Source organism: Eptesicus fuscus, chromosome 9, assembly GCF_027574615.1.
Source record: "Eptesicus fuscus isolate TK198812 chromosome 9, DD_ASM_mEF_20220401, whole genome shotgun sequence".
Lineage (NCBI taxonomy): Eukaryota > Metazoa > Chordata > Mammalia > Chiroptera > Vespertilionidae > Eptesicus > Eptesicus fuscus.
This window is the reverse complement of record NC_072481.1, coordinates 71,139,738-71,155,845: the sequence shown is the minus strand read 5'-3', so window position 1 is coordinate 71,155,845 and position 16,108 is coordinate 71,139,738. Positions and strand designations below refer to the sequence as shown.

The following is a 16,108-nucleotide window of genomic DNA, read 5'->3' as shown; positions in this document are numbered from 1 at the left end:
CTACCCAGAGGGGTACCGTGAGGAAGTGGTCTATCGACACTTGAGGACTGACTTCTGGGGGAAATACCAGGAGAGCTCAACTCTAAAAATCCCGGCCGAGAAGTGCAAGGCGAGGTCACCGCCTGCAAAAGTCGCAGGGGGTTCCGCCAGGGGCCAGGCTGCGCGGACCGGCGCGGCGGGGTGGGGCCGCGAAGCCTCGAGTCACCAGTTGAGGGCCCGCGTGCGCGCCGGCTCAGAGCCGCGCCTGCAGCTGCCGCGGCGGGAGCGCGAGCCGGAGCGCCGGAGCCGCAGCGCCGGGGCACGGGCGGGCTGCGCGGGCTTCTCGGCGGGCGCGCCCCGCGGACCATGAGCGACCCCAGCTCCGGGAGCAGCCGCGGCGCGGGGCCCGCGGTGCGGAGCGTCTGAGTCCCTGCGGGAGACACGGGCGCCGCGCGCCGCGCGGGGAGGTGAGTCCGCTGCGCGTCCCGCGGGGGTGCCGCGCCTCCTGGGGTGCCGCCGCTCCTGGGGTGCCTTGTTCCTCCCCAGGAGGACGGGCGGGGAAGTGTGTTGGGAAAGTTTAGGCAGCAGGGAAAACAGCCGGCGCTCCCGCCTCACCCCACTCCCAACCCCCGGCTGCGCTGGCGTCCGGGGTCGGGAGTGGCCGAAGTGGGGACGGGACTTGCGCCCTCGGGGGCTCTGAACCCGCTGGGATTCGCCAAGTGGCCCGCGGCGGGAGGCGAGCATCTCTGCCCTTGGCTCTTCTGGGGCATCTCTCCGGGCGCTGGGGCCAAGCCTGTCCGGGCTGCTCGGCCAGCCGCCCCTCCCCGTCCCGTCCCTCTTGGCCCTGAGGCCGGCGGGGGTCAGGGGACGCGGGGCCCGGGGCCTCCGCTGGGCGCACTGAGCTTGGAGGAGGCGAGTTTCTCCACTAATCTCTTGGAAAGTTTGCAAAGAAAGCGAAGGAGCCTGCCGTGTAACTGTTGACAACATCTCCCTCCCTCTCTCCCTTTGTTGAGAAAGAATGAATAGTTGGTTGTATTGCTCCCTCTGCGTCGGAGAGGCGAGGGGAGGGGAGGAGAGAGGAGGGGAGGGGAGGTGAAGCGGGGAAGGGAGGGAATGACGGTGGGAGCTACAGGAAGGAGGTTCCTATCAAACCATCTTTCCTTGCAGGCTTAGGCTGCCAGCACTTTAAAAGTTTGATCAGGTGTAGCCACTCACTCGTCTGGGAGAGACCCAGTGAGCTGGGAGGCAGCTGGAGAGGCGCCTGTTCCGTGGGGATCGCGGCGGGTCGTGGCTGGGACTTGGAGGAGGTGGAAAAGTCTGGTTTTGGTGTTAACTCGATTGAAGCAAGGTGCGAAGGGGAAAGACCAGCGCTTGTGTCTGCCTTAACCTCAAGTCATGTGCAGAGAGAGAAAATGAGCCAGAGATTCCTTTAAACCTTGACTCTTATCTTCCAAGGCTACGCAGATCTCCCCCAAGGAAAATACATCGGCGGAGGGAAGGTCAGTTTGAGAGGGAATAATCTCCCTGCGTATTGCCAAGGACTGGGAGGAATGGGGGAGAGGGGGCGTCCTCGGGGCTGGGGGCTGGGCTCAGCAGAACGGGGTCTCAAGTGGGAAAGGGCTCCCCGTAGATCCAGGGGAGGCCACAGAGCACGCGGTTGAAAGGGGGGTATGTGGTACGTAAAGTAAATAACTTGCCACGCCAGGGCCTCCCCCACCCTCACTCCACCTTTCTCCCAACTGCTGCTAAGCCTGACATTTCCAGGATGACTAACCAAGATCTGGATCTCCCCCGGTTCATGTAGAAAGGACTGCTTGTCCAATGCTAATCCTAACCTTATCATGTAAATCCTGTGCTAGGGTGCTTGAAATACAATCCAGGGGAGCATTATTCACACTTCAATCATTTGGCTAGACTTCATTGAGTTTACTTCAAAAATAAAGGCATACTCTTCATATTTAAACCCAAGCAAACTTCACATTAGGTGGATAAGCCGCTTTTATCTGTGCAGTTGTTCCATCTCCTCTCCCCGTCTGACTCTGCAGAGAAGATACAAAAGTACATATTCAAACTGTAAATTCTCTGCCAAGGTCATAATAAGGCAGTGGAAGGCGGTTTCGTTTCCAGAGTTTAAAATATACACAATTCTGGTCCTGGCCAGTGTGCTCAGTGGTTAGAGTGTCGGCCCACGCACCAAAGGTATCTCGGGTTCGATTCCCAGCCAAGGGCATGTATCTGGGTTATGGGTTCGCTCCCTGCCCCCTGTGGGGGCACCTGCAGGAGGCAACCAGTGGTGTCTCTCTCACATCTATGTTTTTTTCTCTCTGTCCCTTCCACTCTCTGAAAAAGCAATGGAAAAAATATTCTCAGGTAAGAATTATATACATGTATATATAGACACAATCTTAAAGCCCATATCAGATGACCATCTATGAGTTTGACTTGGAAATATCTCATATTAGAAGTGAAATAGGAAAATTCAAGTATGTGAGCTGCTTATCTCTGCCCTGATTCCATGTGATCATCAGTTTCTTTGACACATCTTGGTAAAGCAAGTGAGTCAGGCTGCTATTTACAAGTATTTCAAAGCCCAGCCAGAGAGGTTGGGAGCTTGTCAGGCTTGCTCATGTCCCTACTGAGATTTCAGCTCTTTGAACATTCACATGAGTCTCATTTTCATATCAAGATATAGAGTGTTTGACCTTTGTATAGTCATGCACCACTTGACAGGGATGCGTTCTGGGAAATGCCTTGTTAGGTGATTTTATCATTGTGGGAACATCATATAAATTCACTTACACAAACCTATATGGTATAGCCTACTTTACACCTTGGCTATATCGTATAGCCTATTGCTCCTAGACTACAGACCTATACAGCATGTTACTGTACTGAATACTATAGGCAATTGTAACAAAATGTTAAGTACTTATGTGTCTAAACATAGGAAAGGTACAGTACAAGTACAGTATAAAAAATGATCCAGCCGAAACCGGTTTGGCTCAGTGGATAGAGCGTCGGTCTGCGGACTGAAAGGTCCCAGGTTCGATTCCGGTCAAGGGCATGTACATTGGTTGCGGGAACATCCCTGGTGGGTGGGGGGGGGGTGTGTGCAGGAGGCAGCTGGTCGATGTTTCTCTCTCATCGATGTTTCTAGCTCTCTATCCCTCTCCCTTCCTCTCTGTAAAAAATCAATAAAATATATTTTTAAAAAAATGATCCACCATTCATGGTAAGTGCCCTGTCCTTACCATGAATGGAGCTTGCAGGACTGAAGTTGTTCTGGGCGAGCCAATGAGTGACTGGTGAGTGGATGTGAAGGCTTAGGACATTACTGTACACAACTGTAGATTTATAAACACTGTACACTTAGGCAACACTAAATTTATAAAACAACACAAGATTAAACCAAGCGCACGAGAAGATGATGTAATCAAGAGATGGAGTAAGCATGAGATGTATAGGCTATGCTGGTGTAACATGGTATACTGTTTTACAGCAAATTTAGGTTTTTAATAAGTGGAAAGAGTACACTTTAAAATTATAGCACATAATTGTATGTTCTATACTTTTATATGACTAGCAGAACAGTAGGTCTGTTTACACCAGATCATCATAAGCATGTGAGTAACGTGTTGCCTGATGATGGCTAATATATCACTAGGCGATAGGGATTTTTTAGCTCTATTATAATCTTACTAAAGGCCCGGTGCACAAAATTCATGCGTGGGTGGGCGTGTCCAGCAGTCCCAGCCTGCACCCTCTCCAATCTGGGACTGCTGGCTCCTAACCACTTGCCTACCTGACTGCCTCATTGCTCCTAGCCACTCTGCCTGCCAGCCTGATAGCCCCCTAAGCATTCTCCTGCTGGCCTGATTGACACCTAACTGCTCCCCTCCCCTCCCCCCCCCCCCCCCCCCCCCCCCCCCCGCCAAATGCCTTCCCCTGCTGGCCATCTTGTGACAATGTAGGGGCGGCCATCTTGTGATGTTGGGGTGGCCATCTTGTGACAATGTGGGGTGGCCATATTGTGATGCGAGGGCGTGAGGGTCAATATGCATATTACCTCTTTATTATATAGGATGGGAACACTGTGATGTATGTGGCCCATCACTGGCTGAACTGTCATTATATGGTGCGTGACTAAGTATTTCAAGATCTAGCATCAGACTGTGTCAGGACACTATGTCTGTTTACTTGCACATGGAGAGAGGTGAAGTCTGGTGGCCAAAGTCTCACCTGGGCTTTTCTTTTAAAGACTGCATACTTGCTCGCTTGGTGTGCCTGTGTGTGTGTGTGTGTCTGTCTACGTCCTGCTTGGTTTGGTGTGTTTACATCTATTGCTTCAGGTTAAAATATTTCCCTCCTCATCCTTCCTGCCCAGGCTTCCCCAGAAGTGGTGGCTTCGTTTGTGAACTCTCATTGTACTAGAGATACCATGACAAGCAAGACAGACATGGTCCCCGCCCTGCCTGGAGGTCTGCTTATTTATTGAGTGCTTGCTCTATGTCAGGGCTTTCCATAAACGACTACATTTACTTTTCACAACAACCCCATGAAATAGTTATTCATTCATTTTTACAAATGAGAAACTCAGAGAAGTTGAGTAGCTTGTCCCAGGCTATACAGCTAGTAAGTCAATGGCAGAGTAGGGATTTGAGTGTCTGACTCCAAAGCAAGCCTAGGTTCTGAGTCAGACCATGTTTGATTTTTAAAAATCAAATAGTATATAAGAATCACATAATGACTAGAAACATCAAGACAGAAACATCTCCAAGTGGAGAAAACATGGAGCCAGAGGCTGGAGACTTGACTTGAGTCTCTCAGTGTTCTTCCAACCATGTGTTCCCACCTCAAGCCTTCACATGTGCAGAATCCCCCGCCTGCAACTCCATTCTGCTCTTCTCTTCATTGGTTCCTTCTCTCTCTCTCTTTTTTTTTCAGGTCTTATGTCATTATTTCCTTTTCAGAGAGGTCTTTCCAGACCATCCTAATCTGAAATAGCTTTCCATCCCCAGCCAGTATGTTCTATCATTTCACCGTTTTGCATTTTTTAGTGCCCTTGTGACTGGGATATGACCTAGTTTGTTTTCTTATCTGTGTTGGTTGGACTCCCCCATCACAGTAGACTCTGTAAGAGCAGTACCTTGTCTAGTTTATTATATCCTCAGCCTTGGTACATTGTAAACCTTCAGAGAATATATATTGAATGAGTGAACATTTATTTGCTTATCTGGAAAAAGGAAGGGGCTTGGTGCTCTGAGATCCCATCTACATATCACACGCTGAGATTCTGCCTAGTGATCAGATGTGGTAAGTGGCTTCTCTGTCAAAACAGAAAGCACTCAACCTTGAACCTAGATTCCAACTACACACCATGCACTTCTATCCCTTAGATATCCCCCTGGGGTCCTGGAGTCTGGAAAAATGAAAAGTAAATAAAACTCAAGAAATAGAGCAACCCAAAGGTTGCAAATGAGCTCCTCCCACCCATACTTCCCCTTCCATCCCCTGCCCCACTTTTATTTTGTTTTATTTTCAAGGCTATGTTTCCCGGCTGGGCCCACCTCCCCCACCATTGGACTGATTCAAACTTGACACAGGGCCCAGGGTTGAGCCAGTCTTTCCAAGTGACTAGACACAGGACAAGGCTGTATTTTAATGGGGAAGAGTTCCAATTTAGAGGCAGGGAGTTGTAAAGGAGAGCTTGGCCTGTGATTTTCCAATTTGTCTGCAGCTGAGAACTCTCTGGAATCTTCAACTTGGATGATCTTCTCCTTCCAGTTGTTAACCTCTGATTTACACCCTCAGGTCAGCAGCCCTTCCTCATGGAAGCTTTCCCAGGGCCGCTAGAGCCCGGTCCCCACTTTATGTGCCCCCATAGCACTGGGGATCGCCAACAATGGTCATTGCTTCCTCCATAGAGGAGTAACCTCACGAGGATAGTTGACGCTGTCCCACACCCGGCACAAGTGCTCACCACATAAATGAGTGTTAAATAGGAGAATGAATGAACGTTTCTTTTGACTGAAGGATACTTCCTCGTTGTCATTCTCCTCTGTCATCCAGGTAAAAATATCTGAGTATAAGTTGCTCTGTACCCAAGAGACTCACTTATCCAGTGACTGCCCACCCTGCCTCCACATTGGCCAATCTGCAGGCAGGCTGCTGCCAGGGTCCTACCCACTGAGATTCTGGTTCCATCCGTCTGGTTCACCGCAGGGCGTTGGGGTTCAAAAGCTTTCTGGAGGCTTCTTAATGTGCAGCTCGGTTAAGGACCCCCACTGTACATTTTCAGAACTCATTCCTTGCTTTGGTCCTTACAGGCTCGAAGCAGCCACGGGGAGAGAGAGAGAGTAGGGATGTAATTCATGGGTATTGTATGGTTCCTGACAGTGTAAGAGGTGCTTTCACATCTGTTATCACATCTGATAATAACATGCTAAGGGATCTACTCCCTGGTTTAAATATTCCCTTTATGTTGATGACTCTTAAAAATCTACATTCTATCCTGGCTCCTAACTGCACATGCCAGTATCTACCCTCCTAGACCAAACTGTCCTGCTGGGACCTCACACCGAACGGCTCCAGTGGTGAGCTTGTTACCCACCTTCCTGCGGGGGCCCCTTCTTCCTTGGTGTGTTACCGCATCGCACCATCGTTCCATGGCGGTGGCCCCCCAGCCAGAGGCCTTTGAGCTCCCAGCTCTTCACTCTGCCCCTCTTTTCCCTCCCCCTGGCCCCTGCCCCAGGCCAAGTTCTTCATTGTTCCTTGCTGGCTTGTTGCCATCAGCTGGACTGACCTCCCTGCCTCCCTCCTCTCCCCTCCTTCAGAATTACCAGCCACCGGCCGGCATCTGTCCTTCCCTTCCAGATCTCCCCCAGAGCTTACTGTCAAGTGCAGACACCTTGACAAAGCCTTTGAGAATCAAACTCTGGCCCTAAGCTGTGCTCATTCCAGAAGATGCTTCTCATCCTCTCCGCTCCAGTGCCACCACGCGACTTGCGTTTCCTGAGCCTGTGGGGCCCTTCCTGCCGTTATGCATCTGCCCTGACAGCATCCTCTTGGAAGGCTTTTCCTTACGATTTCCACCTTTCACAACCCTTCCTCTTCAGTGAGGCCCTTTCTGAGATCCTCCGTGAATCCTTTCACCAGAATTAATTGTTCTTCATAGGATTTCATTCCTCTGTGGGATGTAAAAACAGAAAGCAACAGCCCAGCCAGTGTGGCTCAGTGGTTGAGCTTTGACCTATGAACCAGGAGGTCATAGTTCAATTCCAGGTCAGGGCACATGCCCAGGTTGGGGGCTTGATCCCCAGTAGGGGGCGTGTAGGAGGTAGTCGATCAATGATTCTCTCTCATCATTGGTGTTTTTATCTCTCTCCCTCTCCCTTCCTCTGTGAAATCAAGAAAAAGTGTTTAAAATAAAACAGAAAGCAACAAATGGACAAACAAAAACTCATAGTCACAGACAATATTATGGTGGTTACCAATGGGTGAGGGAATGGTAAAGGGTAAAGGGGGTCAAATATATGGTGACAGAAGATTTGACTTCACACAATTTAATATACAGATGATATATCATAGAAATCAAAGTATATAATTTCATTAACCAATGTCTCCCAATCCTATCTAATAAAAGAGTAGTATGCAAATTGACCATCACTCCAACACACAAGATGGCTGCCCCCATGTGGTCAAAGATCCTGCCCCCATGTGAACACAAGATGGCCACCACAAGATGGCCAGCAGGGGGAGGGCAGTTGGGAGGGACCAGGCCTGCAAGGGAGGGCAGTTGGGGGTGATCAAGCCTGCAGGGGAGGGCAGTTAGGGGTGACCAGGCTGGCAGAGGAGGGAAGTTGGGGGCAAACGGGCCTGCAGGAAAGGGCAGTTGGGGGGGACCCAGGCCTGCAGGGGAGAGCAGTTGGGGGGGGGCAGGCCTGCAGGGGAGGGCAGTTAGGGGTGACCAGGCCTACAGGGGAGGGCAGTTAGGGGTGACCAGACCTGCAGGGGAGGGCAGTCAGGGGCAAACAGGCTGGCAGGGGAGCAGTTAGGCATCAATCAGGCTGGCAGGGGAGTGGTTAGGGGGTGATCAGGCTGGCAGGCAGAAGCGGTTAGGGGCAATCAGGAAGGCAGGCAGGCGAGCAGTTGGGAGCCAGCAGTCCTGGATGGATTGTGAGAGGGATGTCCGACTGCCCATTTAGGCCCCGTCAGACATCCCTCAAGGGGTCCCAGATTGGAGAGGGTGCAGGCTGGGCTGAGGGACACCCCCACCCTGTGCACGAATTTCGTGCACTGGGCCTCTAGTAAGTTTAATAAAAAAGTAACTGCTCTTCCCTTCAGCATTTTAAGGGCCCCTATTGATGAGTCCCTGTTGATGTCCCTATATTATTCTCTCTCAAGGACTGGGGCTTACGACTCTGTTTCTCTGCGTATCTTATAAGGAGTAGGCATGTACATGTTTGTTGAATTGAAAGTAGAAAGGGCAGGTGTTAATATCCCTCTATAGCCAGGAATAAACGGAGTGTGGGGCATTCTCGCACACTTTGGCTCCATCTGGAAATCTAGATGGGTCTTGGTAGGCAGAGAGGAAACAGGCTGCCAGAATCACTGGCGCCAGGGCAGCTCTGGCCCATCACACTGGCCTGGAAGTAGAGTTGGCCGACAGTGTGGCCCTTTGCACACCGAGGTGCTGTGGCTGCTCAGGCCTCCCCACAGGGCTCTTTGAAATGATGCAGGCCTGTCTGGAGAAAGCCGGCGCTGATGGCTCCGACAGGTGAGCGTGCACAGCTGTGGGGTCTGTGTGCAGGGTGAGGGAGTCCTTGTCAGTTTACGTCACTGGTGGTCAGGCAGGGAGGGCCAGGGAGTTTGGTTTCTTTTTTAATAATGGTGATTAATGTTGAGCGAGTGCTGACAGTGTGCCAGGCACCAGCCAGCCCCGGGCGGGGCCCCCAGGGGAAGGGCCTGCACCGTTCTATTGTTCTGCACCCGCTATGAGCCGGGCCTTCTGTGTGGTCCTAGTTAGACACGGAGCAGACAAGCCCCAGAATTACCAGGTTTAGCAGAGAACTGAGGCCAGGGTTAGGAGGATATGAATTGAGTGAGGGGTCTCCTTCCACAGCCCCAGCACTCACATGCCTCTCTCTGTTGCACACAGAAGCTGTGGATCCTGTGTTTTTGTTGTCAGTTGTCTTCTTTGCACACTCTGCCCCTTTATCTCTTGCCCTGGGAGATTCTGGAGGGCTGTGTTCTTGGTAGTCGTCAAGCCATGTCCCAAATCCCCAGTTCCTTTGTGGAACTGACTCTGCAGAGGTTCTATTAAGTGACGATGTTCACTCAGAGCTGTGGGAAGAGCTGTCTGCGCGGAGCGGGGGCTGCGGGGTCTGAGAGGAGACTGCAGAGCAGGGGGATGCTCTGCTGACCAGCCTTGCAGAGGCCCGTGCATCGGGCTTAGCCAGGCTGCTGTCGTCCACACCAGGCTGATGGCATGACTAGTGGGACACAGTCTGGATCCTTAGGACTAGGCACTGGCCCTAATTTTCATTCAGGCCTGTGTTTCTTTTCCTCAAACATTGGCTTTAAAAATGTCATATAATTTGGCTTAGGTCAAAACCATCGTTTGTTTTGGGGGCGTTGGGGGTGCTGACTCTCTCAGAGTGAACATTTCTACTGGTGGTCAAAGCTGGGAACAATTGTCGGGGCTGCTTTTGCATATAACCTCAGGTATCATTTTCCTTTTCTTCCCATACCTCCCTTTTTATTTTTATTTTTATTTTTCTCTTCCCTGACTATGCAGACACCCATGCTCATGGCTTACCCTGCCGGTGGCAGGCGGGTCCTGACCCCTCTCCCTGGGGGACAGTGTACATGGAGCCCCCACCTCAGTGGCTTCCCTCTGCAGCTGAGCCCACTGCTGTAGGGAGCAGTGGCCACCTCCTGACCCCTGACCCTGGCCTGTCTTCGTTAATTAGAGCACATTGATTTATTTATAAGCACCAGGTCGTTGACAGAAAAATTGCCCCGTTGCTGTGGGTAGCACAACTGAGGGGCTGGTCTGGCACTGCGGGAGTTCTAGCAGCTGAGGAATTCCAGTAATCTCCGCCTGTCCTTTTCGTGCCCAGGGTGGTAGGAAAACGTGAGCTCGTTATCTAACGTATCTACTGCATTTTCTGTAACGCACTTGTTACTGAAACCTTGAGTCCCTCCTCAATAAGCTTTTCGTTAGTCATGCATTTCCATCAGCTTCAGTCACCTGAAATAATAAAACAGCTCATGTGCCTCAGAGTCTCTGAAGTGTGTTTGCCCTTTTCCATTGGCCGACCTGCTGCCAACCCAGGAGAATTCCTCTGTAATATCAAAAAAGGACATGAGTAAACTTCCTGTTTGTATTAAATTTCACTAGTAGTGCCATTCAGTGTTTGTCTTGTAAGGCCCTGGACATTTTCTTTTGTTACGTGGTATATTTCCATTTCCTCTCGTCAGTAGGAAGCCAGTTCTTGGGATTATCTTAGATTCATACCTTCACTCCTTTCATTTCCCTTTAGAGCAGAGAATCATGGCTGCGGGGAAATTCGCGAGCCTTCCCAGAAACATGTCGGTGAATCACCAGTTTCCTCTGGCCTCGTCCATGGACCTTCTGAGCAGCAAGTCTCCTCTCGCCGATCACCGCACAGATGCCTATCAGGACGTGTCTATACACGGCACCCTGCCACGGAAGAAGAAAGGCCCTCCTCCCCTCAGGTCCTGTGATAGCTTCAGTCACGCGGGTACCCTGCCCCATTCCAAATCGCCACGGCACAACTCACCCCTGACCCAGGACATCATCCAGGAGCACCCACGGCAGGACTGGAAAGGCGAAGTCTTCACCTCCAGGTAACTTCTTGCATTTCATGAGGGAAAATGACTTGTCTTAAATAGCTTTTAAAAAAGTCATCCTCTGAGGGGAAATGTCAAACGTGTACAAAGGAGAGCAAGTAGTTGAATGAACTTCCATGGGCCCATCACCCAGCTTCAACTCATGGCCTGCTCTGCTCTGTTTCCCCACCCACTTTCCTTCCTCTGGAATTATTTTGAAACAAACCTCAGACCTCATTTTATTTTATCTGTGAATATTTTGGTATGTGTCTTTCAAAGATAAGGACTTACTTTAAAATATGTATATGATCATAATACTAAAAACTGTAACACCTAAAATGAGCCCTTTTAAAAAATATATATTTTTATTGATTTCAGAGAGGAAGGGAGAGGGGAGAGAGAGAGAGAGAAACATCAATGATGAGAATCATTGATTGGCTGCCTCCTACATGCCCCCTACTGGGGATTAAGCTGGCAACCCAGGCATGTGCCCTGACAGGGAATCGCACGGTGACCTCCTGGTTCATAGGTCAATGCTCAACCACGGAGCCACACACCTGCCAGGCAAATGAACCATTTTTAGTATCTAATATTTGAGAGTATTTTCAAAGCCAACTTTCTAAATGATTGAGTCTCTGAAAGAGAAGCAGAAGTTTGGTGTTGTGTTTTTTTTCTTATTATAACATCAGATTCTAAACTACATCCATCCAATGCTAAAGAGATGCCAGGATGTCTATAAATTAGGACCTGTATCTCCTTGTATTTAGTTGTAATATGATGAAATAAAATTTTGTGTGGACGCATCATCAGGTCAGCTGCAGAACACAGTAGAATTTTTCTCCTTCTGTCCACCAGGATGTGGGTAAATAAGCCTTATGATTGTAAAGGCTTCTCCTCTGGGTTTGTAAGGGGCCTGGCTGTGATTGGTTTCTGTTTGTTCGGAGCTCATTTGGAAACTGCACTCCTTTTCCTGTTGGAAGATAAGCAATCTGTGATGCTGTTGGGCAAAGACAGGGAGTGGTTTCTTCTCTTATATTTCCTGGTGTCTCTCCTTTTGTCCAGCCCTGTAGCAAAGAAGGCCACTTTGATCCTGGCTCATTGATTTGTTCAGTATCTCTACACTGAGTACCTACCTTAATTACAGCACTCTGATTTTATAAGTACCTGTGCTTCACCTGGAAAACTCTGCCCAGCTCCTCTGGGTATCTAACTGAAGGGCTGGTCCAACATTGAAGACATTCTAGCAGCCAAAATATTTCAGTAATCTGCTCTTGCCCTTCTACACGGTGGAGAAATATGTGAACTAACAGGATAGCTATGAGACATCTGAAACAGTTTCCTCCCAGAGCCCATATTCTAGTGAGAGACCCAGATAATAAATACAATTACGTAAACAGTACATTGCAGACCATAGTAAGTGTTACAGAGGAAATAGAGCAATATGCTGGAGATAGATTGGGGCTGTGTCTGTTTTATAGGGACAGGTCTCTGAGTAGGTGATATTTAAGCTAAGACCTGCATGATGAGAGAAGATAGTGCGGAGAACCAGTGGCTGGCTGTCCCAGGTACAGGGAGAGCAAGTGCAAGGATCAGGGGGACACGTTCGGGATGTCTGAGAAACCGTAAACGAAGCTGGTGTGGCCTGTGGCTGGAGTGTAGCCAAGTTGGGAGACAATAGTATAGACGCTGGGAGAGAGCTAGGCAGGCAAGAGTTTAGAATTCGTCTCAGTACTGCAGGAGTGCAAGAAGAAATTAAGGAGAGGCCCAGGTATTCTCTGTAGAAAACATCAGAGAGCTCTGAAACGTTTCCGACATCAGACCAGAAGGCTCCCCAGGGAGAACCATTAGAAGGCCTGGACGTGCTCCGATAAAACCCAGGTGGGCGGCCTCCCCACCCCGAGAGCCTGCTGATGAGAAGGTGAAGTCGGGGGCCCCGCCTCTACACAGCATTGCTCATGTCGCATCGTTGGAACGCAGCAGGTGGGGTGCAGAAGGGGAGCCGTCCTTCCTCCCTCTCGTGGAGCGATGAGGCAGCAAAGGAAAATAACTTCTGGTCACCCCAAAAGAAGCACAGATGCCAGGCTCCACAATGTGGACTCAAAGCAAACTGTCAACCCGGCTTCCTGTGGCCACTTTTTATCTTTCAACTTAACCTTTATAGTGAGCTGGGTATCTACTCATTACCCCACGCAGACAACTCACAAACTCATTTCTTGAAGTTCTAAGGTCCTGGCGGGGTGCCAGCCCTTACAGGGGGACACGCCAGGGGCTGGGGTGGTCACGGAGCCCCCTTCCTCTCTTGAGGAAGTTCTTGATAAACATCCAGGGTCCAGGCTGTCAACCTGCCAGGACTTCAAAGCTTTTTGATTGGACAACTGACTTGGACGGAGAGGTCCCGTCTCTGTAAAAAGGTCTAATCAGGGGACTGGGCGCAGGTCCTGAGTTTGAAGTCCGGGTGGTGGGAGACTTAGCAAGCACGGCTGGCGTGAGTTTGTTTATGACTCAGGGCTGCGTTCATCCTAAGTCACATCTTTTTTCCTCACTTTAAAATATCTTATTGTTAACGGCAAATACAGGAAGCAACAAATGCGTATCTTTTACAATTATGCTGAACAGGCATGTGGCTGTGTGTCAAAGGGTCACAAAGTCCTATTCCCCACTCATCAGTCTCAGTATTATTTTTAATGACCTAACACACATTGTTTTTCATCCTCAAAAGTGATCCCAGTTTTGAGGAGTTTAAAGTTCCTTATTTTCTTCTTCTTTTTTAATCCCTTTAAGGAATCCTAATAAGAGTATAAGCTGTCTCCATTCCTTTCAGGAACAAGCCGTGATAGAAACAAAGTTTGTGCGAGTGAAAAATGAGAGACAAGCAGACTGAATGAGACCCCGGGGTTCCAGGGAGAGGGGTTTGCCTAAGGTGCCACAGGGAGCTACCGGGAGCAGGGACAGCATTTCTGTTCCTAACTCATCGCTTACAGCCTAGAAGGAGCTGTGACACTCACCGCCCACTGCTCCGGCTCACTCAGCCCGGGAAGCTGGGAGCCACGTCTGCTTGAAAGTTAGAGTTTTGGATCTCTGTCTTCAGGGACCGAAGACTAGTTAGGTCTACTTATAATGGGAATATTGCTATTTTACAGGGTTTGTTTCCGGTAAACTTTTTTGGCCTTACTTGCTTCTTTTCATAGTGAATTTAGGCATTGATTTCATGACTTGCCTGGATGTCAAATGTGAAAACCTCCCTTTGTGTCACATCTGGTGCTGGCGTGACGATGGGAGGGCCATCACGAGGAGTCTGGACTCGCTCCTCAGGTGTCCCCGCCTCCACGCAGAGGGAGCTCTCCAAGCAGCACTCCTGGTCTTGTGAAATACTCCGAACATTCATATCTTTTATGTTACTGTGTATTGGCTATGCACGTTTGCTCTTTTCCCAACAGGTATGCTTACCTTACTAATCATTAAAAGGTCACTTTTATTATAATGGAATGTTCATTGACCATCCACCCCGTGAGATCCCGAGCAAAGCAGAGGAAGTTTCCCCTTTGACCTAAAACGTTGCGTTTTTAAACTGCGATATAAACGTGTCACGTTCACGTGAATTATTATCTCTTCCACTTTATAGTCTTAAAATGTCTTAAAGCACATATTCATAAATTCTCTTGCTTGAACATCCTACCTCTGTGTGAGAGACAGAGCAGATTTTATCATGATCCTGATGCCCAGGGCTCCGGCCTCCGCTGGGGAGAAGGAAGCCTCAGTCACCAGGAGCCAGGCAGCAGGCAGGCCCGGGAGGGGAGTGGGTCTCCTCACGCGGAGACTGTATCTCTTGGCTCTGTTGTTGCCTTGGCCGCCCTTGGATGTACTTGTGGTTTTGAAAGGTGGCCAACGCGAGGAGCCGGGGCGCTCTCAAACCTGCTGCTCGATGTCACAGAGGGAGCCTTTGTTCGCAGGCAGAGCAAGGCTTCGCCGACAGGTCTGCAGACAGGATTTCCTCTCGACATTAGCGTTGCTCGCTGGCATCCCTTTGATTCACTTATCTTCAAGGATGAATTTTTATTTGAATCCGGGACCTTCCCTGGACGGAGAGGGCACCGGTTCCTGTTGTTGGGATATCTGTGTTGCTGGGATAACTGAGGATCAACGCTCAGAGATGTTCTGGGTCCTTTTCCCGCCTGTGGGTACGTGGAGGCACGCATTCCTGGGAACAGCTGCGGAGGGCCTAATTCCCTCTGCCCCTTGGGCTGTGGGAGCATGTGGCCGGACAATGTGATGTTTCATTCATTTGCATGAATGGAGCTGACTGACTAGTCACAAGTGTTTTAACCGACAGGGGCCAGGAAGTCTGCAGAATTATCCCAAGTTAAAATCTGGTAGTAAGTAACCTACCATGTCACAGTGTCAGCTCTTCAAAGCTGAAGCAAAGGAGTAAGGCACGGGGTCCGTGCAAACGCTTCTCTAAACATGGAAGTACAGACCTCGCTCTGGGCTGTGTCAGCACCGTCCGTGAAAAATCGTTTCATTTGTTCCTCTTCAGAGCCACCAAGTTCTATAACCACTGCTTTCTTCTCAACGAAGCAAGTTCCCCCAGACATGCAAATAAATCAGTCTTTTGGTTCAGAGTTAAGCAGCAGGATCTAAATGTGAAGATCCACATGCAAACACTTGCATTTTATTTATACGTGGGCATGTCTGCTCTCTGCAAATTGGAAGCTTTTCGTGAACGGAAGAAAAGTTGGGTTTAGAGTTGAAAAAAGCCTATGTAATAGATGAATAGATTCTATTTAATAGAAGGTCATCGAATGAATTAGCAGAATGGCAATGGCTTAACAGCCAAGAATGTATCTATGAAGTAGTGGTCCATGTGTTGAATTTTTATTCTTAAAATTTCAAAGTTGAGTTTTACCAACATTTGGAAATGCCGCGTGGTGTTTGAATGCAACTGCCTTGGGTGGCTTAGTGAATTCTGAAGAATGTGCGTGTCCAGGCCCCCGTGCGCATGGTGTGCTGAGGCGGGAGCAGCTGGGTCAGGGGCGCGCTCGGCCCCTGCTGGGCATCGTGCTCATCCCAGGGTTGAGGGAGCCCAGGAAATGGGAACTGCCTGTATGTCCCCCAGCTGCCCGCTGTGGTCCTAACCCTCTACCGACAGGGAGGATTTGAACCTAAAGGCCGGGCTCTGTGCATTCTCAGCTGTTCTTCTGGGGAAAATGAAAGGATTTTTTTTTTTTTTTAAACTGATTGCAAACCACAACCAAGAAAACAATCAGAGATTACACAA

The 16,108-nt window shown here is 49.6% G+C and overlaps 1 protein-coding gene across 4 annotated transcripts in view; it reads left to right on the top strand.

Moving 5' to 3' along the window:
• Positions 1-216: 216 nt before the first annotated feature.
• The window catches only part of BCAR3 (BCAR3 adaptor protein, NSP family member), a 113,419-nt gene continuing 97,527 nt past the window's right edge, over positions 217-16,108 (top strand). For 3 of the 4 annotated variants that reach the window (XM_054721384.1, XM_054721388.1, XM_054721390.1), the window contains exons 1-2: positions 217-446; positions 10,524-10,851. In XM_054721384.1, coding sequence (XP_054577359.1) covers positions 10,535-10,851 — 317 coding nt within the window. In that variant the 5' untranslated portion in view covers positions 217-446; positions 10,524-10,534. Of the gene's footprint in view, positions 447-1,324; positions 1,479-10,523; positions 10,852-16,108 lie in introns of those variants that run through there. The other variant, XM_054721389.1, reaches the window with a different exon arrangement.